The sequence below is a fragment of the Podarcis melisellensis genome (assembly GCF_964234715.1).
Source record: "Podarcis melisellensis genome assembly, chromosome: Z".
NCBI lineage: Eukaryota > Metazoa > Chordata > Lepidosauria > Squamata > Lacertidae > Podarcis > Podarcis melisellensis.
Genome location: NC_138547.1, coordinates 10,345,935 through 10,367,746, shown reverse-complemented (window position 1 = coordinate 10,367,746; position 21,812 = coordinate 10,345,935). Strand labels below are relative to the sequence as shown.

The following is a 21,812-nucleotide window of genomic DNA, read 5'->3' as shown; positions in this document are numbered from 1 at the left end:
TCTTTTGGAGCGAATGCAGGCTGCGTGGCTAAGCCCAAAGCCAGAACAAGGAGAGAGAGCGCTGCGCAGTGCTCCATCTCGCTGTTCTAGCTTGGGGATGGCTGCGCAAAGCCTCCGCAGGGCAGCGGGGTGCCTTCACCCCGCTGCTCTGCGGAGGTTTCAAAGGCTGTCCCCGAAGCCAGAACAGCAAGAGGCTATCCAAGAAGCCAGATCCCCCTTGCTGTTCTGGCTTCTGGGGTTCAGAATTTTTTTTTTCTTGTTTCCTCCCCCCCCCCCAACTATGTGCGTCTTATCGTTTGGTGCATCCTATAGAGCAAAAAATACAGTAGCTTTAGCCTCCTCCATGAATCTGTCCAATTCTCTTTTAAAGCCATGGCTACTTCTTGTTGGAGCAAGTCCCATGATTTAAGCATGAGCTGGGTAAATAAGTGCTTTCTTTTTTATCTTTGCAAAATCTTCCAACATTCAGCTACATTGGATGCCCCTGAGTTTAGTGTTACAATGGGGGGGGATTTTTTCTCTAGCCACTTTCTCTGCGCACTGCATAATTTTATACACCTGTGTTCTCCCGTCCCACTTCACTAAACAATAATACAACCCAAAACCCAGAACAAAACATTAAATAGCCCTAGACGTAGTGTTGTCTGGCTTAAAGGGTTTAGAGCATGGCTAGGCAAACTAAGGCCCGGGGGCTGGATCCAGCCCAATTGCCTTCTAAATCCGGCCTGCAGGTGGTCCGGGAATCTGCCTGTTTTTACATGAGTAGAATGTGTCCTTTTATTTAAAATGCACCTCTGGGTTATTTGTGGGGCCTGCCTGGTGTTTTTACATGAGTAGAATGTGCCCTTTTATTTAAAATGCATCTCTGGGTTATTTGTGGAGCATAGGAATTTGTTCATCCCCCCCCTCAAGGTCTGAGGGGTAGTGGCCTGGCCCCCTGCTGAAAAAGCTTGCTGACCCCTGGTTTAGAGCCTAAGCAAACATCCTAGTACAACAGCAAAAGCTGTCCGAGGCTCACACCCTAAAACCACAGTCACCGTTAGGAGCTCACTGAGTCAGCCAACCACAGAGTAGATCCACCCTCTGAACAAATTGAGAAAGGAATCAAACTTGACAATTAAGCACAAAGTTCAAAGTCAGCTATATGGGCCGGAATGGGGAACTGGCAGCTCATGGTCTGGTTCCTCCACCTGCAATGTTATCTGGAAACACACCTGGTGAAATTACAATTAATATCTTTTTGAGTAGGGGCAGGAGAGGAAGTATGGTCACAGTTCCTAGAGTCACTTAAAGTTGATCTGTTTACTGAGCATTCATCCTGATTCATTTATTTATTGTGCAACATTTGCAGGAAGGTTAGATAACTCTGGCTGTTTCTTGACCATTCATTCTGATTTGCTTGCAGGGAGCATAGACGACATCACATCAAGCAACTGTTACACCACACATTCCAGTGCATTTTCTCATCGCTTTCCTTAATGCAAAAAGTCTGGATTTTTTTTTTAAGGGTTTGTTGCACAAAAGCACCAATTCCCCTTTAACTGCTAGTCTACATGGATGATGATGATGATGATGATTAAAAGTAGCCACTCTTCTCCGTACAGTCCCAGGGAGGGTCACAGCAATTTAAAAATGCAACTACCAAGAGGACCTCACAGTTTATCTTAGTACCTGAGAGAGTCAGTAGGGAAGGAGGAAGTGCTTCAGCCCTACCATTCAGATTTTGTTAAGTATATTACTCCCGAGCCACAAGGGTCAGAAACTTAAATTAAAACAAAAACAGGCTAGGGTGGACAGGCAAAGCCCACAGAGAGACAGTATGCACACAGAGAACTGATGAGCTGTTGCAAATCTAAACAGATTTGCAGCTTTTAGGAATGTTATACAAAGAGGGAGTCCAATGTTGTTTCAAAATGAGGGTTTTGGTTGCAAATTGTGACGGGACACAATGCAGGAAAGGCTTAGAAGCACAAAATGGGAGATTCTGTTGGGTCTAGATGTCTAGATTCCAAAAGCAAGAGAGAGAGAGAGAGAGAGAGAGAGAGAGAGATATGATGGGAATTGGCCATAATCAATCCACAGAGTCACAGTGTTCACCAATAATAAATATCCTTGTTTTCTCTGAGCTCTGGCATTCTGCAACAAGGAAAAAGCTTTTCAAATCAGAAACATCTATCCTCCAGAGGCGCTGGCTTGAGCAGAAGATGGGGTGGGGGTGCGTGCATGATGATGCATACATGACATGCATATGACGCAGGGGTGCTGGGAGGAGTCAGGGGGGAGCAGCCCAGCTTCAATGGCTGGTGGTGGCTTCTCTCTGGTGCTCGGTCTCCTCTTCCTACCACAGCCATTGGCCCAGGGCTGCTCCTTTCCCTCTGTGGCAGGAGGAGCTGTCAGCCACTGAAGCTGTACTGTGTCACTCTCAGCTCTGTGCTCAGCCTCCTCCACAACTCACCCCAAAATATTTTAGGGGAGGGAACATGGGCCCCTTAGAGTTAGCATCTATGCTGCCAACCCATTCTCATTGTTGTCTATCCAGCACTTTGAGTTGAACTCAGCAGCTGGAATACTCCTTCCCCCCCTCTCCCAGTTTGTTGGAAACACTTACTAAGCATGTGTGTTTAAAATGCATCCTCTCTCAGATAGTTTCCTAAAGCCTCACTCACAAGTTCCTAATATGGGCAAGTGGTTTTACTGCACTCTCCTCTGTGACAGCTTTGCAAAGACAGCTGAAGTTTCCAGGGCTGAGATGCGTCAGAATCATTCAGGACTTTTGCAGTTGGGTCTATGAGTCTCTGTTCTGTACCTCCTTCCTGCCAGTCAGCCTCTACTCAAGAGCAGATAATTCTGGCCATGATTAAATAATTCAGCTTGTTCCAATGCAGCGACTTAGCAGAATTATTCTGTTGCAGAGGAAGCTCTCTGTTGCATCTCTGCATGAACCAATGCTTCAAGGGGCATGTCCATCACAGAGACTCAAGCAGACACATCAAAGGGTGGGCTCCTTTGAGGGCAGGTTATTTTCTCTAAAGACAGGCTAGAAGTAAACCTCCCCCCACCTGGTGTACAAGTGAGCCCCTCCCCCATTTTAATTCAATTTGTGTGTGTGTGTTTTTAAAAAAATGTAGCTCAGCTCTCAGGAATTTGGGAAATGGTGATTTAGAAAATGCCCTGTCAGCTTGATCTCCAAAATATTGCATGATCTGCACAGAGGAAGACTATGTGGAGCTGGTAAAATATCACCCAAGCATCTAACTGGCCAGCACTTAAAACCTGACTGAGCCCTGGCAGACAGGAATCTGAACTGTTTCCTCAGTCCTGAGATGAGGCAGGCCTGCAAAGCACGGTGTTGATGATCATGTCTGCCTATTTGCAATGCCAGGTCATTCCTCACAAACTTGGTTGGTCAGCTGTGTCAGACTTGGCAGGATGGTGGTATAAGATGATCAGGAACTACAGTCACTCTCTCCAACCACCTCCAGGCCAGCATGTTATTTCCAAGCAAGACTGGGGAATGCAGCCTATTCAGGGCTGGCACGCAGTGATTAAGAATTCTCAGGACAGGAACAACCAGAAGGAAACATGCATAAGTCTTTAGAACTGCCAAGCCTGTTCCTTTAACTGCTTTAACAGATGGGGAAAAGCTATGGCTAAGAGCCTCTGCCAGTCAGTGTAGTAGACAGTCCTGAGGTAGGTGGGCTAATAATAGTCTGACTTGGTATAAGGCAGCTTCCCAAGCACAGCAGACAGAAGTTAAGCTTTTAGCCCTTAAGGCATACATGAATGAATGAATGAAGAAGCAATAAAACATAAAGAAACTTTTATTCTTGCCAATTGTTTTCTCATTTGAGAAAGGTTCCTGCAGCAAACAGCTGCACACAGGGAGAAATCAAGTTTCCTGTCCATAAGGCACATGCAAATAAATGTGTTGTGGTAATGTCTGAGATGGTGGTGGAGGAGACTTTTTGAGAGTCCCATGGACTGCAAGAAGATCAAACCTATCCATTCTGAAGGAAATCAGCCCTGAGTGCTCACTGGAAGGACATATCCTGAAGCTGAGGCTCCAATACTTTGGCCACCTCATGAGAAGAGAAGACTCCCTGGAAAAGACCCTGATGTTGGGAAAGATGGAGGGCACAAGGAAAAGGGGACGACAGAGGACGAGATGGTTGGACAGTGTTCTCAAAGCTATGAACATGAGTCTGACCAAACTGTGGGAGGCAGTGGAAGACAGGAGTGCCTGGTGTGCTCTGGTCCATGGGGTCACGAAGAGTCGGACACGACTAAACGACAACAACAAAACGCCTGAGAAAATCTATGAGAAGGAGTTCCAGCAGAAAGCAAGGCTATGGTTCTCAAAGGAACAATTCCTCCTTTTCTGTGATTAGACATGCATGATTTCTGCAGGTCACAGAATTCCACTTTTACTGAGGTGGAATATGGGATCCCTTGGCACAGAATTTTCAGTTTTGGTATGGACTTTTCGCAGCCCTCTTGCTAATAATCACCAACAGCTCTGGGTTTCTAGTCTCTCTCCTCTCTCACTCCTTCTTGCATAGCTCTAATTTTATCTGAGAAGTGAGGATAAGGCTTGGTCTCTTGTGGATTAGATTCTGAATCCTTCAAAGATATCTGTTTGCCCTCAAAGCAATGCAACAGGACAGCAATTCAATGTAATTTCCATGCACACTGCACAACTGGACCAGATTATTTTGAATAATTTTTCATCCTTTGCACCCTTGTCAGCCTGACTCAATACAAGAACAGGAATGCTCAAGCCCATTGATTTCAATTTGGGAAGACTTGAAGCTCAGTGGCAGGGAACCGCTCTGCATGCAGAAGGTCCCAAATTCAATCCCTGGCATCTCCTGATAGGAATGGGAGAGACTCCCTGCCTGAAGTGCTGAAAAGGTTATCTTATACATGATCTTGGCACAGATGCAGTTCCCCAGAATTCTACTTCTCAAGTTAACTCCTTCAAGTTAACTCCTTCACTCTACCCAACTGCTCCAGTCTCTCACCTAGGAGCCAAGCCCAGCCAGAAGCATTCAGCCTTGCAGGAGTGCCCTAATCCTCATCATCACACTCTGAAGGAACAACTTTGGTGCTTCCCCTTTGGGGCTGCACCACTGGAGAAGACCCACTAGCAATGGTGACCTCCAAATTAATAGCCTTCTCCCCTGAAGACCAGCCGCTGCTGTGTCAAAGTTCATACTCAGCCTGGGCAGAAACAAGCTGGTTTAATCAAAGCTTGTAAATATTTATTTCAGAGTTTTTTATATCTCACCATTCTTGCATAGATCGGCACACAGGGCAGTTTGCAGCAAAACATAGCCACTTGCTTGGCTGGTTTATGGCGAGTGAGTCAATTATTCAGACACCCTGGCTGGGAAGCTGCTTATTTTGAGCTACAGTTAAGAAGTGTATGGGCTCACAGTTTAACTAAATGTTTCTTTTATTTCAAAGGAGAGGACACATATTTATTTTGGTGGAACTATTTTGGAATTTGATGTGCCTCCATGGCTCAAACCAGTATGCTTCCAGAAACCAGTGGCTGGAAACCACAGGAGGGGAGAGGGCTGCTCTTGTGCTCAGGTTCTGCTTGCAGGCTTCCCACAGGCATCCGGCTGGCCACTGTGAGAACAGGATGGTGGGTTACATGGGCCATTTGTTTATCCAATTGGCTTTTCTTATGTTCTTATATTGACAGTAACAGAATCTTAGGGGTGCCCAGTGCCCAGAACAAAACCTGCCTGGCCTGCTGTTAACAACACAGCAGCTTGATCTACAGAACCAAAACACACCTTTCATTCAGAACTCATACTTGTCTGAATTTTGCAATGCAATTCTCCAGCCAAATGTTTAGAAAAATGTAAATATTACAGGAAGGTGTGTATCCAAATGAATATATTATGGAAAGCAACAAACAAAAATGCCTTATATTGTGGGAAATTGCTTGGGACGTGTGTGTGTGTGTGTGTACATTAGGAAAAAATTACACTAATATGCTGGGGAAGTTTCATGAGGACTTTAAAAACAAACATGCACAACTGATGTGGCCACATGGAGAACCAAACTGAAGACTGGACAAAGGAAAAACTGAGAGAAACGAAAAATGACAGGTTCATTCTTCGCCCTTTTCAACACTATTAATTTATGGAATCCGCCAGATGGCTATGAACTGAGATGTCATGACTTTAAAAACAAAAACAAACCATGGACCTAAGACCCTATCAGTAACACTTAGTGGAGAAGTGGTAAAACCTCCACATACAGGTACAGTATACCTTGATGAAGTGGAAGCTGGGGACAAATCCCTGGGGATGGGCATCAATCTTGTACCCAAAGTCATCAACCTAGCAAGTTTGGAAACTGGATGATAGATCCAGAAAAGCAACTCTTGTTTCTAAATTTTCTATTTAGCCCTTACTTGCTAAACCCTTGTTTTCCTTTGATTTGTCTTCTTCCACCTGCTGCTACTAGGTTATTTCCCCCCCTCCCTTTCAACTGGGAAGCTGTTAAGCCACAAGAAAGCTCCTTGCCTCCAGAATCAACTCACAGGTTCTTTGAAGAAGAAGTAGTAGTAGTTTCCCTTCCACTGACTGCACTCAGGATGGCCAAGGGAGGTTGCGACACTGACCCAAGCCACGCCTCCCTGGCTAACTCTGTTTCCAGTTAAGCTGAGCCTCAGGGGAAGTGACTGCGGTCATCCCCAACAATTGGGAAACTACAAGATGAAGCCCAAAGATGGTCAAGAGAGTGCTCTAATTCCTCCCCTTCTTTCTTGACTATTAATATCAGGGCCACTTGGCAGAAGCTGAAACTCCCTACATTCCGTGTGGAAAACAGTGAATGAATCCTGTATGAGAAAGAGTCTGGCTTGGGGCAGACTAAGGTTGGTGGGGCAGAGGACCACTTGCCTAAATCGAACAGCCTCCCCAGCCACAGGAGATGCGAACAAGTGATCTTTCAAGGGAAATGGGTCTCCCATTACTGAAGAGCCCCCATTTGATTTCCAGCATCTCTAGGTACGACTGGAAATATCTCCTGCCTGAAACCCCGGAGAGCCTTTGCTAGTCACTATATAGACAGTACTGAGCTAGAAAGACTAAAGGTCAGACTCGTTATAAGGCAGCTTCCTCTGCTTCTATGCCCAGCAGACAGGAATCAAGTTTTAGCCCCTAAGGCACATATGAATGAATGAGCAAACTGTGCTCCTACTTCCTAAGCGCTTATATGCACTCAGCAAAATGGGCACATCTGCAATTCATAGCATATTTACAAAAGCAACCCAGGGGATTTGCACCTCCAAAGAGTGGACTTGCATACAAGTCTATTGCCTTGAGTGAAGCAGCTTTTTGCACTGATGACATACTTGGGAGTCTAGAAAGGAGACTGCTGAGTGATGTGTGGGTGTGGGAGAAATTAAGTGTGGAGGACACGCCATCTGCACAAGTGAGATCAAGACTGAAATCTTACTTTCATTAGCTGTGGCTACCTTCTCTCCTTTAAAAATGTATCTAAAATAAGGGGTAATTGAGTTAGGAAGGCAAGAACTAGGTAGCGGTGTTGGTGTTGCATTAGACCCCTGCTTTAGCTATAGATTCATTGTATGCTGTTGAAACAAGTTGGCATCCAGCCTCTAGCTCTCCCTGTGTGAAATGGGAACAAGATTTGCCAATTTCACACAGGGGATCATGAGCTCAAATACCATGAAGAATTGTACAGTTGTATGACATATACTTCCTGCCAACCTAGCAGTTCAAAAGCACGTCAAAGTGCAAGTAGATAAATAGGTACCACTCCAGTGGGAAGGTAAAAGGTGCTTCCATACGTTGCTCTGGTTCACCAGAAGCGGCTTAGTCATGGTGGCCACATGACCTGGAAGCTGTACACTGGTTCCCTCGGCCAATAAAGCGAGATGAGCGTCACAACCCCAGAGTCGGCCACGACTGGACCTAATGGTCATGGGTCCCTTTACCTTTACCTTTGCCATATACTGCTCTCTAAATGGTAACTATCAGTACAGTGGTTGTAAGCCGTTGTTGTTGTTGTTACTCACTTGCACTTCACCATAAGGTCCCAAGGCAGGTTACCAAAACATAAAACATCAATACAAAATCAATTAGAACAAGTTACCATTAGAAGAACATGATGGGTTCTTAAAACATGTATCTCAGTTGTCAAATGACAGGGTAAAGAGATGTATCTTCAGCATGCAATGGAAGTTGCACAATGAAGATGCTCAGTGCACCTCCGTGGGAAGGGAATTCCATAAATTATGCTGAGATCATTTTTGCAGCTGGTTCTGTCTTCTTTCATCCATGAGGAGTGCACCAATAGGGGCTATGCAATTGCTGAGTCACTTATCTTCAAGTGGTGTGTTCTTGATACACACAGATTCTCTATGCGCTGCTGAATCATTTTTTAATAAGATGTATAGTAGCATCTGATTAGGGCTTGCATCCTTTTAAGGCTCCGAAATCCTATGCATATTCACTTAAACATTAAGCTGGTATCGATTCAGAAGACTAAATGTCTGTGTAATCATGATTCAAAATTAGGTTGCAGTTGTGCTTAGGAAAAATGCAGTCGTGCTTTTGCATACCATGTTGCAAGCCTGAGGCAAACTCATTTCAACTGAAATTTGATTTACGGGGCACACAAACAGGTTTAGCATGCCTGCATTTCTCCCTCTAGTCAAAATTTCCAGTCCCGTTCCAACAAGCTCAGGCAGGACTGACATCACTTCCTTATCTCATTTCCCATTCTTACCACATTCCTACCTTTAGTCAGTATTACTGGGAATTTATTTACCTGTGCCAGGGTCTTCTTGGTGGTGGCTCTCCATTTGTGGAATACCCTCCTCATTACGGACTTTTAGGAAAAAGTTTTAAACACTCCTGTTTACCTAGGCATTTGATGGCTGAAAGACACTGGTCCTGACAACCCTGAAATCACTGGCTGAGAGAATATTGTTAACTGTTTTAACACTATTTTTAATATTATTATTATTATTACTACTGACATGTTTGCTGCACTGGGCTCCTTCCAGATGAAGGGCAGGATATAAACATAATAATAATAATAATAATAATAATAATAATAATAATAATGGTAGGATAATCCCTGTTCTTATTCAGCAGGGTTGGCTCCAATAGCCAACATGTTTGGAAGCTCCAACTGGAACAGAATTCTACCAACAGAGATTCAGCAGGCACCTTTGGTTCCAACTTTTAAATGCCTGATTAAAAACTCTTCTATTCTGTCAGATTTGTGCAGGCCATTAAGAGTACATATTTCCATAATGATTATCTGGTTTCAGATTGTAATTTTTAATACGGTTTTTACTATATGGCTTTAATCATTGTTGTAAACTGCTCCGATATTCTTAATGAACAGCAGTAATATACCCCCGGGAAACATCTGTCCCAGGAAAACCAGGGCATCCTGTTTTTTCACTTGTGTACAGCGGCTATTTTGGGTGATCTTGACCTGAGAAAAGTGCTTCTTCTGAGGCTTTGATCTCATGCAGGTCATGTCACTCACCTGGCCTGGAAGATGTGCATCCTGGTTTTGGGCCTGGACACATTGGAGGATATGGAGCAAATACATGTATTTACAAATAAAATTAAAATGTTGCAATTGCCTTGCACAAGACAAAAACCCAGAGGGGTAGAGTGCCGGGGCAGAGGGGCAGCTATCCCAGTCCTGCAGCAGTCACTCTATGTGTTTATGTATGGGGCAGAGAAGAGAGGGGACCACCACAGATCTCTTGCCGGGGCCCCAGAATGGTACCAGGATACATCTCCCCACCTCCCCCACCACATTGTTTCTTTGAATAAGAAATTCCCTCCCTCTCCCCAGGCATGCCCAAGGACAAAGTGTTCAATCATGCATATAAGTAGGTTTTGAAAATTGGAGGAGGGGGGAGAGAAATTTAGATGATCACGGAAGGGAGACAAAGTACAACTGCATAGAAAGGGGGCGAAGTTGGGAGTGGAAGTTGGAGAGTCTGTGGTTAGCAAAAGATTGATTCATAACATCCAAAAAAATTAAAAAAGCAAGTTAACATTCCAAGCAGCTTATTTAAAGTAGGTCTTGCGTCCTACCTTGGCGTCTTTGACACAAGTCATCCCCATAACTTTTTTAAAAAAAATAACACTCCCTAGGAAACATTTTAAATAAAGTTTAAGTCGCTACATTTTTAATTTGATTTCTTTTCTCTTGCAGATTTCTACATTATTTACTAACAGTAGTCTTCAATGTTTTCAGAGCTGAGACACATATCTCTAAACCAAGCATGCATTTGGGCTTCTATTTTTGATATGTATATATATACGGTAGTTTCTCTCTCTCTCTCTCTCTCTCTCTCTCTCTCTCTCTCTGAGAGCAGGCCAAATTCTGGTAGTGTAGCAGTGGAGAACCTTTTGTTTCCTTAGCCCAAGGGCCACACTCCCTTCTGGGCAACCTTCCAGGGCTCACATGCCAGTGATGGGTAGAGACAGAGGCAAAAGTGGTCAAAGCAACAAATGTAAATTTAACCTTTGTACAGCAGGTGAGTTTCTGCACATACTTTCACACCTCCTTTCTCTCCTCCATCCAGACAAGCAAGAAGCATTATCGGAGATCAAGGACATATTCCATCTAGGCAAAAACACTTGGGGCAGAGCGTGGCCTGGGAAGTATTCCAAGGGCCAGGCACAGAGGACTGGAGGGCCACTACCTCCCCCCATTTGAATTTGCCCATCTCCATCCCACCAGCAGAAGACCAATTAAGTCCTACTCAGTGAAGACTCACTTAAATTAAGGAATCTAATAGGAATTCCAACGAATTCTAACAGTAATATCCATTATTTTCAGTAGGTCTGCTCTGAATATGACTAGCATGGAAACAACCCCAGTGATTTATAATGCACAGAGCCTCATTTTGTGAGCGTACAGACTGGGTCCCAAAGACAGCTTTCATTAACGCGCTTATAGCTAAAAGGAAAAAAATCCCAAGCTTATAGCCCTAATCTAAAAGTGCATTCAAGTAACTCCCTTTGTGTTCCTGGCATTCAAGTGCTTCTGGGCTATTTTTACCAGCTTTTGGAAGACAGCCAGAATTGGTCATAAAACCAGTAGGAAACAAGGATTTGCCATTCATCTCACCATCAGCTGTTCCGCCCTCTGGTCAGCTGATGGCACACCAAGAAGAGGAGGCAAAGCAAAGGCAACGGAGGGGAGAGGAAAAAACCACCGGCAAAGAAAAATAAATGCTTCTCTTTATGCAACTTTAACTTCAGCCCTGCAGATTTCTATTCCTCTAGAACAGCTTCCCCAAAACATTTGATAATGCAGCGAAGTGTTTGTGTGTGTGTGTGTGGTGTGTGCGTGTTTATAGTCCTAGATTAAAACTGGAAACATACTTTGCTTGACACCCAATCTATCTTTTTGAGTAGATATGACAATGCACCTGTATAAATTTATAAATTCACTTGATAATGCATTCCTATGCATGATTACTCAGAAGTTAGGTCCTACTGTGTTCTTTGGGGTTTGCTTCCAGAAAGAAACATTGACAGAGCAATGCTAGGCATGCTTACTCAAAAACATGCATGATTTTAATAAGATTTAACTAGGAGTGCACAGAACTGCATCCTTGTAGCTTAATCCTACATGTGGCTATGAAGAAGTAAATCCTGTCAAGTTCAATATGCTTAGGAAGGACTGCAGCCTTAATTGACTAAATAGGTTATCCAATTATTATTTTTAATACAAGTGCTTACAAAGAATGCATATTATCATTAATAATTTGACTGAAATCCATATGATTAATAGAGCAAGGGTTCTCTCGAGACATCGTTTTGATTGTACATTTATGATGTGCTGGGTACTTGATCATATCGAGGAAGTTAAACATCACTCCACTGTTTCTGCTTGACAGATGTTTTGGGGCAGACATACTGCTTCTTTTCCAGTCGGTGCATGTCCCATAACTTCCTGCCGAAATCCATTTATACAACCAATGCTCCAGTATTACTACTACTCCTCCTATTATTATTATTATTTAATTTCTACCCCGCCCATCTGGCTGGGTTTCCCCAGCCACTCTGGGCAGCTTCCAACGAAAGATTAAAAATACATTAAAACATTCGTCATTAAAAACTTCCCTAAACAGGGCTGCCTTCAGATGTCTTCCAAATGTCATCTAGTTGTTTATTTCTTTGACTTCTGATGGGAGGGCGTTCCACAGGGTGGGCGCCACTACTGAGAAGGCCCTCTGCCTGCTTCTCTGTAACTTCACTTCTCGCAGTTTTCCTGGGGGATCGCAGGGGAACGCATACACCTAAACATTTTGTGAATCTTTGTACTTCTCTCTATTTACTGTATTTATTTTTCCCAATTCGAGCTATAAAATGGTGATTTTCTTGAGTTGAAATGAGAGTACCCCAAACATTTTTTTTTTTAGAAAAATAGCACTGCTATTACCTTGGCAACCCAGAAATGTGCCCTGACACAATGAGAGGCTGTAGCCCTGGGTTTTACAAAGATGAACACTCTAGCTTAAGCACTTTTGGATGCAAGGAAAGCAGGTCATATTATAGGCTGCCCAAAAATATGAGAGGAATGGAACAGCCAGCCTGACAGCAACCTCACTCTTTAATCTTGTAAACCACAAAATATTCTCAAAGTAACTCTGATATTTTTTTTCCTCCCCTCATATGAAGAAATATTTCATCCCCTGCCTGTAACCAAGCATGCAGTCTGATGCATCTCAGAGCTTGGAATAATGGAGCAGCTACCAGGCTTACTGTTTGATCGGGTGTGCCTATTTCTCTCTCCCCACCCCCACCCCGTCTGGAATAATTGCACCTCATCCCATCCCTATGGTGATGACTCTAGCATCTGCACACTGCAATTACTCCCAGCGTAAACACTGCCAAAGGGCTGTTGGGTCCTACCTCCCACAGAACATCATTTCCTCCGTATGTCTGTGCCCACTGCCCTTGAGATATGGTGCAGTTGTGTTCAGAATCCAGCTGTTAAAAGGGATGAGACTGGCTGTCACTCAATAGAGGTTGGTCTACTGGGGCAAACGGGGCACTGCCCCACCAACTATCTGGCCCCACACTGCCCTTCTTACTTGCAACCAGTTTAGGGAGTGGCACTGGCTGTCAGCTTCCACCTTCTCTTCAGGCTCAGAGGAAGGCAGGACTCTCAGTTTTAACTGTGATTTAGCACAGTGTTTCCCAACCGGTGTTCCGCGGCACACGAGTGTGCCGTGAGACGTTGCCTCGTGTGCCGCGAGATGCCTGGAGGGAGGCGGGCGAGTCGGGCGGCGAGAGGCGGGGCGGCGGCGGCGAGGAGAGGCCGCGCCTCCTGCTGCTGCCTGGCGCTCCTCCTCGCAGCCGGCAGCGCTGCCTGGGCGCCTCCGCGCGACTCTGCCTCGCTGGGTTTGGTCTCCCAGCAGAGACGGGTCACATGCGCCCCTCCCTCCCTCCCTCAGCCTGCGCGGAGGGAGAGCCAGAGAGAGGCATCGCTCCTGCGCGGCGGGAGAGGGAGCAGCCGGAGCGATGCCCCAAACGAACGCATGGGACCGGAGGGGAAATCCTCTCCGAGGCGGATTGAGCGCAGCTGAGAGAAGCCTTTCGAGGAGCTGCCGTGTCCCCTGGAAACCCCCTTCCCAGCTCTGCCTCAGCCGCCGCCGCCTCAGTTGCCGCCGTCCCTCAGTCCCTCGCTCTGCTGCCTCCTCCCACCCCCAAAGCTTGGAGGTTCCCCAGCAAGGGGGAGGGAAAAAACTTTCACTTTTGTGCGTCCCTCCCGGCGTGACGCTGCGCGCTGACGTCACGGGGCGGGGCTTTAATGGTGGTGTGCCGCGAGATTTTTTTTCAGTAAACAGGTGTGCCGTTGCCCAAAAACGTTTGGGAAACACTGATTTAGCATATCAGCACCAGATATTGGAGGGAACTTGGGGAAGAATCTGCCTCCTCATTGTAGGAAGCCCAGGGGGTTCTTGTCTGCAGGCTCCCAGGCTGTTGAGTGAGCCCTTGGCAGATGCCCAACTATGCTAAACCTTGACGTTCCATGTAGCAAAATCCTCTGCCTGCGATGATAGCACGCTCCTAAAGTACTGGATTTTAACAACTGTCTAATTTCATGTTCTTTTCTAAGAGGGAAGTTTTGATTTCTGTAGGCTTGTGTTTTCCTGTCTCTCCCATTAACAGTGGCTGGTGATTTCAGCCTGCCTGTGATCAGGAACCCCCTTCTATAATAAGCCTTGAGGTGGGTGGGTGCGCAAATTACAAGCAGCAATGACTCATATTCTCTCTCTCTCTCTCCTTCCTCTTCTTGAGGATTTGGCTGAATAGGACTCATAGCTCCTGTAGCAGCTAGAAAGAAAAGCCTCCTGAAATTTTGCAGGGCTGCCAGGGGAACTAGCCCTGCAAACATTTAAGAGAAGACTGAATGGGTTCCGATTGATGTTGTTTTCATATATTTGAATAAAAAAGGGAGTTGGACTGTATGATCTTTTGGGTCTCAATCCAATCCCCTCCCCCAAATGAAAAGTCATTGGTGTAATGAGAAACTGGATACCTGGTGTAATTACACACACACACGTACGTCTATGGAACATGTTTCTCTTCACTAAATTCACAAAGCAGTTTAAGCCCAAACACTCAAATGTATGTGATCGCAAGGACTAGACAGGGGTCAGCAAACATTTTCAGCAGGGAGCTGGTCCACTGTCCCTCAGACCTTGTGGGGGGCCAGACTATATTTTTTGAGGGAAAGAAATAACAAATTCCTATGCCCCACAAATAACCCAGAGATGCATTTTAAATAAAAGGACACATTCTACTCATGTAAAAACACACTGATTCCCAGACCGTCTGGGGGCCGGATTTAGAAGGCAATTGGGTTGGATCCGGCACCCGGGCCTTAGTTTGCCAACCCATGGACTAGAATCACATTCCTGTATGTGAAGCTTCAGAGCATCTGCAGCAACAGATGTCATTCAAGGGCCACCAATCTATTTAGGCTATGGGCGCAATTTGATTTTTGAGCAAATGCTGTGAGCACTCCATTCCCTCCACTGGTCACTTCTTTCTCTCCTGCCTTGCACCCCAGCCCTGGTGACAGACAGACAAGAGAAAACGTGTGTCTGCACATGCTTTGTTTTTGCATGGAACATGCATAAAAGTTGTATCCAGCAGACATAACAATGCCTTCAAAACCACATAGAGTGGAAAGAAGAAGTGGGATAGAGAGTCATTCTTCCAACTTCCTCCTGCCGCTCTATGTACCTTTGGAGGGAGAAAAAGGAAAGTACTGTACTTCACATCAAAGAGGCAGTGGGGATTCCCATTGTGCCCGTGGGAACACTGGTGATTTCTACAGTAGCTTCTAATTTATAGTTAGTAAAGGTAAAGGGACCCCTGACCATTAGGTCCAGTCGTGGCCGACTCTGGGGTTGCGGCGCTCATCTCGCTTTATTGGCCGAGGGAGCCGGCGTACAGCTTCCGGGTCATGTGGCCAGCAGGACTAAGCCGCTTCTGGCAGAGCAGCGCACAGAAATGCCATTTACCTTCCCGCCGGAGTGGTACCTATTTATCTACTTGCACTTTGTGCTTTCGAACTGCTAGGTTGGCAGGAGCAGGGACCGAGCAATGGGAGCTCACCCTGTGATGGGGATTCAAACCACCGACCTTCTGATCAGCAAGCCCTAGGCTCTGTGGTTTAACCCACAGTGCCACCCGCGTCCCGTATTGTTAGTTTTCTGTATCTATTTGAGCCATGGGCCATGGCGTTCCTTGTTGCTTTTTTAAGAATTTATTTTCGTGTTTTGTCTGTGTGCATGCAGAAGGGGAGTCTGTTGGTGTGCATGCAGTGCTACTCCACTCCAGGCACCATCAGGATTCACTTTTGCAACAGACCTCAGGACTGGACTTGCAAATGGATTTCATAGGCAAAACTCCTGTTGCACTTTGGGCTGGGACAACTGTACAGAATAAGAGGCGGGCGATACTGCAGCTGCCATGGCCACCAGCTGCTGGCTCCCTGCTTTTCTCCAATCCGAACCTGAATAAAGCATGGTTGGCCCATTTCCATCAGTGTGTTCATGTAGTAGTGAGGGCTGCATGTAGGCAGCTCCTTCAGATAAAGCAGCAATTGTGCTGGCCTTTGGTTGAGTGGGGAATGGGAGAATTAGCTCGAGCCCCCTCCCAAACTCCTGATTGGTGTTATTACCATTGGTGTCTGGTGCCCATTGGGCAGACAGCAGAGAGGCCAATGGTAGGCAGAGCCAGAGCCAATGGCAAGCAGAGCATTCACCTTCCTCCCTAAAGAGTTCTACAAGGGGCAACACTGAGCTAAGGTGGAGGAAGCTGGCAGCCAGGCCACTCTCTATACTGGATGTAAGTAAGAAGGCAAGTAAGTAGTGGTTGGCTGAGGATAGACTGAGGTTGGTGGGGCACTGCCCCATTCACTCCAATGCACTACTTTCCACTGACTATGACTGCTTTTTACAGAGTTATTTGTTGTGTGCAGCCTGGCAGCTAGATCAGGAAGAGGAACCACCGTGATCACACACATTTGGGCATCCAGAGACGGATGTATAGAAGAAAACATCCATGCGCGTATGGCCACCAGCTTGATCAGACTGGTTATTTCTATGTCTTTCACTGGATTTCATGCTGTCCTTAAATGCACAGCAGCAGCAGCAGGAGAGGTTGCAGGTTTACTTAAAAAAGAGAGGTATCCAGTTGCTATTTAGCCTTGTGGCAGCCATAAAACACACATTTTTGCACAAATTATCAGCATTGAATTAACTTTAGGAAGTCGTTAATTCACAAAACCTTCCCTTCCAGAAAGGTGTGGCACCCCAGACTGTGTCTCAGCTTTCAGCTCACATTTTTAAAAAAAGCTTTCTGTGAGTTCTTAATTTAGAAGTTCCCCCAAATTTGCTGCTTTGTATTCAAAGCCCCCCTTTCTAATAGTGAATATAGCAGAGTTATTATTGATCTTTAGGGATTCAGAGATCCACTTTTAGGGAAGTGACTGGGAACCTAGAGCCCTTGGGTCTCTCCCCAGGCTACATGCCCTCCGTAGTCACGCCCCCTACTGGCCCAGCTTCACATTCTGCTTGGGTGCTTTTGAAAGTGTCCTTGGAACTCTGCAAATGCCCTTTGCTTGTCTGGATGGAAGACAAGAGAGGGGTGCATGAACATGCATAAAACTAATAATACTTGTAAAAAGGCAAAATTTGCATCCATTGCTCTGTCCACTTTTTCCTCTGGTCTTTCCCATCACTGGCATGCCACCCCCCCATGAGATTGCCCAGAATGGGAAAGGGAGTGGAAGGAGGCAAGGAAGATTATGCTCATGGGTGTCTGCTGGAGTGGGCAAGGGGGGCAATTGCTCCCCCAGTCCCCATGTATGTGCCAGAATCCCTAAATTCCTAGCTAGCTGGCTTTTCTATTTCTAATGTACCTAGCAGTAAAACCTGAGATATGAGGCAAAACATGCAGGTGATGCTCTCCTTATTTCTTTTGCACAAAGTTAGCCAGTTACTCAGTGATGGCTGGTGCCCATTGTGACTGGTGGGCCAGAAGGCTGGAAGCCCAAACATTAGGCAGTGCCAAAGCCAATGACAGGCAGAGTCAACTCATCTTAGCTTTGCCCCCATCCTCTTTCCCATTGAGCTTTGCAAATAGGGAGGAAGTGGTGGTGGTGGTGGAAGAGGAAGCTGACAGCCAATGCCACTCCCTGGACTGGTTCTTATCAGGAAGGAGGGCAGCTGAGTGGGGGGGGGGCAGCTGAGAGCGGACCAAGGTTGGTAGAGCACTGCCCCATTTGCCTGAATGGGCCAACCTCCACTGCAGCTACTATCTCAACAGTGTTTTCAGCTGGTGAATTAAGTCGGAACAATGAGTGACATTTAAGAAAGCGGATCTGGCTAGCTAGGGTGAAACACCCATTGTCTTCTACACTCTAGAGAAGGAACTTCTTGGTTTGCTTTTGAGGCTTTTATGCTCGTCTCCCGTGCTGGAAAAGTGATCACTGCCCTGTACAAAACAGTTCAAGTATCCAGGATTTGTTTTTTTTTGAGGGGTGGGGTGGGTACAACTGTAATGGGGGGTATCGTTCGAAAACAAAGGAGTAGCAAAACAATAACCGAAGTTCATGATATTTCAAACTCAGGTGTTCTTTCATACAAAAAAATGTTATCCCTCCCCAATTTATCAAATGACCCTGCCAGCATGTCAATGCAGGCAGAATTTTCCATTATTATACCTATATTACATAGGGCAAGGCTGTGACTAGAGTGCATGGGTAATGTCAGCACAGCACAGCACAGTGTTGTATCCAATTTGGATGATTTATTCAATGCAATATCTGTACCCTGCTTTTCCAACAACAATGATGAGCTCAAAGTGGCTCACAATAAGAACATCAAGACACTAACAAACATGGCAACCCCTGTACAACTTGTGTTGTACTTGTGTAGTATCAAAAACACAACAGCATAGGAATAATAATAATAATAATAATAATAATAATAATAATACAATTCAGTACAAACTAAGCTGTTAAGAGCATGATGATCCCAAAAATGCCCATACATCTAGTTTTTCGGTCTTTTCAGACCTAAGACACTTTTTCATCCCCAAGCAAAACTTGTGCATTGCACCTTCTAAAAATAAGGAAAGTGTGATTTTGTTTTTCAAAGAACAAGTTCTTGGAAAAGAAGTTTTTCCTCTTTTTAAAAAAGAATGAGTGCTTTTTTTTGGCTATGCAAATTCATACAGTCAATTCATTGACTAAAACTAAGCTCTTTACTCTGGCTTTTGACACCTAAGCTGCATTTTTTCAGGACCTGCCTTATTCCCTGCTTGGCAGGGGGTTGGATTCGATGGCCCTTGTGGTCTCTTCCAACTCTATGATTCTATGATTTCTGTGATTGTAAGTTGTTTTTAAAATTGTGCTTTAATTGTTGTAACCTGTCCTGGGCATAATAATAAATGACTCATCTAAGCCTTATTTAACTGTGACAGCTGCATCAGAATGTATTCTTCTACACAAGTATTTATTTTCTTATTGAATGTGTGTGGGGGGGGGTTACCTGCCTTTCCACTAGATTATTTTCAAGGTGAGTAAATAAAAATTAAGGAACTTGGATAGAGGACATCTATCTTTGAATCTGGACATCCAGTTTCTTCTCCCTCCCTCCTCCCTCTTTCTTAAAAAGGATAGTAGTAGGAAGGGTAGGAAAGAACACAAGACAGAACACAAGAAAGACCTGCTGCACCTGGAGAGTGGCTCATCTAGTCCATCACCCTGTTCTCACAGTGGCAACCTGAGTACAACAGCACTCAACCCTCCTGTGGTTCCCTGCAACTGGTAATCAGAAGTATTCTGCCTCTAAATTGGAGGTGGAACATAAGAGCCCTGCTGGATAAGGCTAGTGGTCCATGTAGTCCACCATCCTGTTCTCACAGTGGCCAACCAGATGTTTCTGGGAAGCCCTCTAGCAGGACCTGAATGCAATAGCACTCTCCCCACTTGCAGTTCCTAGAAACTGGCATGTAGAAGCTGACTGCATCCCAACCGTGGAGGCTGAACATAGCCATTGTGGCTAGTAGCCATCAATAGATCCTCCATGCATCTATCTATTCTAAGGGTTCCCAAACTCTTGTCTGCAAGGTTTGCTCCGGAGCTTCCCAACATGATTCTGGTTTTGCAGGTTGAAGACAGGAGATGGAACACACACCACATTACATACACCAACTTTTACAGTGGTACCTCGGGTTACATATGCTTCAGGTTACATATGCTTCATGTTACAGATTCCGCTAACCCAGAAATAGCGCTTCAGGTTAAGAACTTTGCTTCAGGATGAGAACAGAAATTGTGCTCCAGCGGCCCAACGGCAGCAGGAGGCCGCATTAGCTAAAGTGGTGCTTCTGGTTAAGAACAGTTTCAGTTTAAGAACGGACCTCCGGAACGAATTAAGTACTTAACCCGAGGTACCACTTTACATGCAATTTTTACTGCTTCTTCTGTTTCTTGCATTTTATTTTATTGTCTTACAATTGGAATTCCATAAAATGCAGCAAAATAGCAGTGTGAAGGAAATAAAAGAAGAAGAAGAAGATAATTTGGCATCTAGCCCAACACACTGCAACTGCTATAATGGGCAGAAAATTCATTAAGTGGTCCACAGCAAGACCCTCAGTGATTTTGGAGCCACTGGTCTAATCCTCTTTTAAAGCTATCCATGTTGGTAGCCATCACTTTTCCAGTGGGAGTGAGTTCCATAGTTTAACTATGTGCTTTGTGAAGAGGGACTTCCTTCCATCTGTCCTGAACTCAGCTTCATTGCTGAGAGTGCTATGAGAGCTGGAGGAAAACTTTTCTGTGTCTACATTCTTCACACCACGCATCATTTTATAAACGTCTATCATGTCGCCTTTTCTCTAAACTTAAAGGTCCCCAGTGCTTCACTGGACAGCCCTTCGTTCTTGTATGAGGAGAAAGGAAGAATAACTTTACTTCCTTCCTTCTTGTGGCGAAGTCTTGTGTGAGGGAGATAAAAAGAAACAGAAAGGAGGAGGAGAAAGAAAGAAAGAAAGAGAGAGAGAGAGAGAGAGAGAGAGAGAAAAGAGATTAAAAGAAAGAAAGAAAAGAAAATGTTTCGGTGCAATTCTGAGTCCCCACGGAAGACCAAGGATCTCTACACTGCATCAAAGAGCAACCTGTATCCTACGGGCTCAAACCTCAGGGGGAGCGATTTGATTGGCCGCTCCTCCTAGCCTTCCAGCACCCTTTTGACAGTCCCAGATTTTTTCACAGAAGCCTCAACAAGTGTTGCAGATAAGCTAAGGAGCTGCGTGTGATGAAGGAGCAGGTGACCCAGCTGTGTGTGTGTGAGAGAGACCCATATCAAGAGAGTGCTAAACTGGAAATCCTGCAAACAACCACCATCCCAATCCACGTATCACCCCCCCCACACACACAAAGCGTATAGCGCACACACCCCCGCCCTCCACTCTGCCTTTTCCCTGCCTAGTACACGCCGACTCCCTAAACTTCTGGTTCTCACGGACCGTGGGAGTCCGCGAAAACTTCTATACCGCAATAAATCTGTTCGCTTTTAAGGGGCTCTTTGGTCAAAGCCTTGATGATTTCTTCCAAGTTGCAGATCCAGCTCGAACCTGAACCCAAGCCCCCCAAAGTAGCAAGATCGCGCCCCCAACCCAGATAATTCCCACCCCATCAAGAGCATCTCCCAGACCCGGAGGGGAGAGACCGACACGTCAGATCGCCCGGAGGAGGGGAAAGGAGGAGGAGGGGGACCCCAAACCCGGATCTGTTGCGCTCGTCTCCGCCCCTCCCTCTCTTTCTCCCTTCCAAGCGGCCAGCTCAGGGGTCTTACCTCGGGTTGCAATGGAAAAGCAAAAAGGAGCTCAAGCTGATTCCAACCCACCGAAGTAAGATACGAGTGGGCCGGTCCGAACTGAGCTCAGCTGAGAGGAAGAGGAGAAGAAGAAAAGAGGGAGCGAGGGAGGGAGGAAAGGAGCGCTGGGCTGGGAGGGGCAGGGCATCTTCCGCCTCCTCTGCCTCTGTGTGCCCCGCCCAGCGCATTGAAGACCCATAGGCCACTCAGAAACGCTTAGGGGTGGAGCATTTTGGTGTTGCAGAGAGCTGGTCCTGAGCGTCCGGTAGCTGATCTTTCGGAAGGGGCATGTGGGCGGGAGAGACGTGGCGACGAGAGAGCCCCAAGACTCGGAGCCGTCTAGTCCAGCAAAGCGTCTCCCTTTCCCCGC

General features: G+C 45.7%; 1 protein-coding gene across 2 annotated transcripts in view; it reads right to left on the bottom strand.

Moving 5' to 3' along the window:
- The window catches only part of GSN (gelsolin), a 63,069-nt gene extending 41,490 nt beyond the window's left edge, over positions 1–21,579 (bottom strand). Inside the window, exon 1 of one of the 2 annotated variants that reach the window (XM_081896416.1) lies at positions 21,422–21,579. Coding sequence is in view for 1 of the 2 variants with exons in the window: in XM_081896415.1 (XP_081752541.1) it covers positions 10,113–10,142 (30 nt within the window). In the remaining variant the exon portion in view is untranslated. Of the gene's footprint in view, positions 1–10,112; positions 10,152–21,421 lie in introns of those variants that run through there. The other variant, XM_081896415.1, reaches the window with a different exon arrangement.
- Positions 21,580–21,812: the final 233 nt, after the last annotated feature.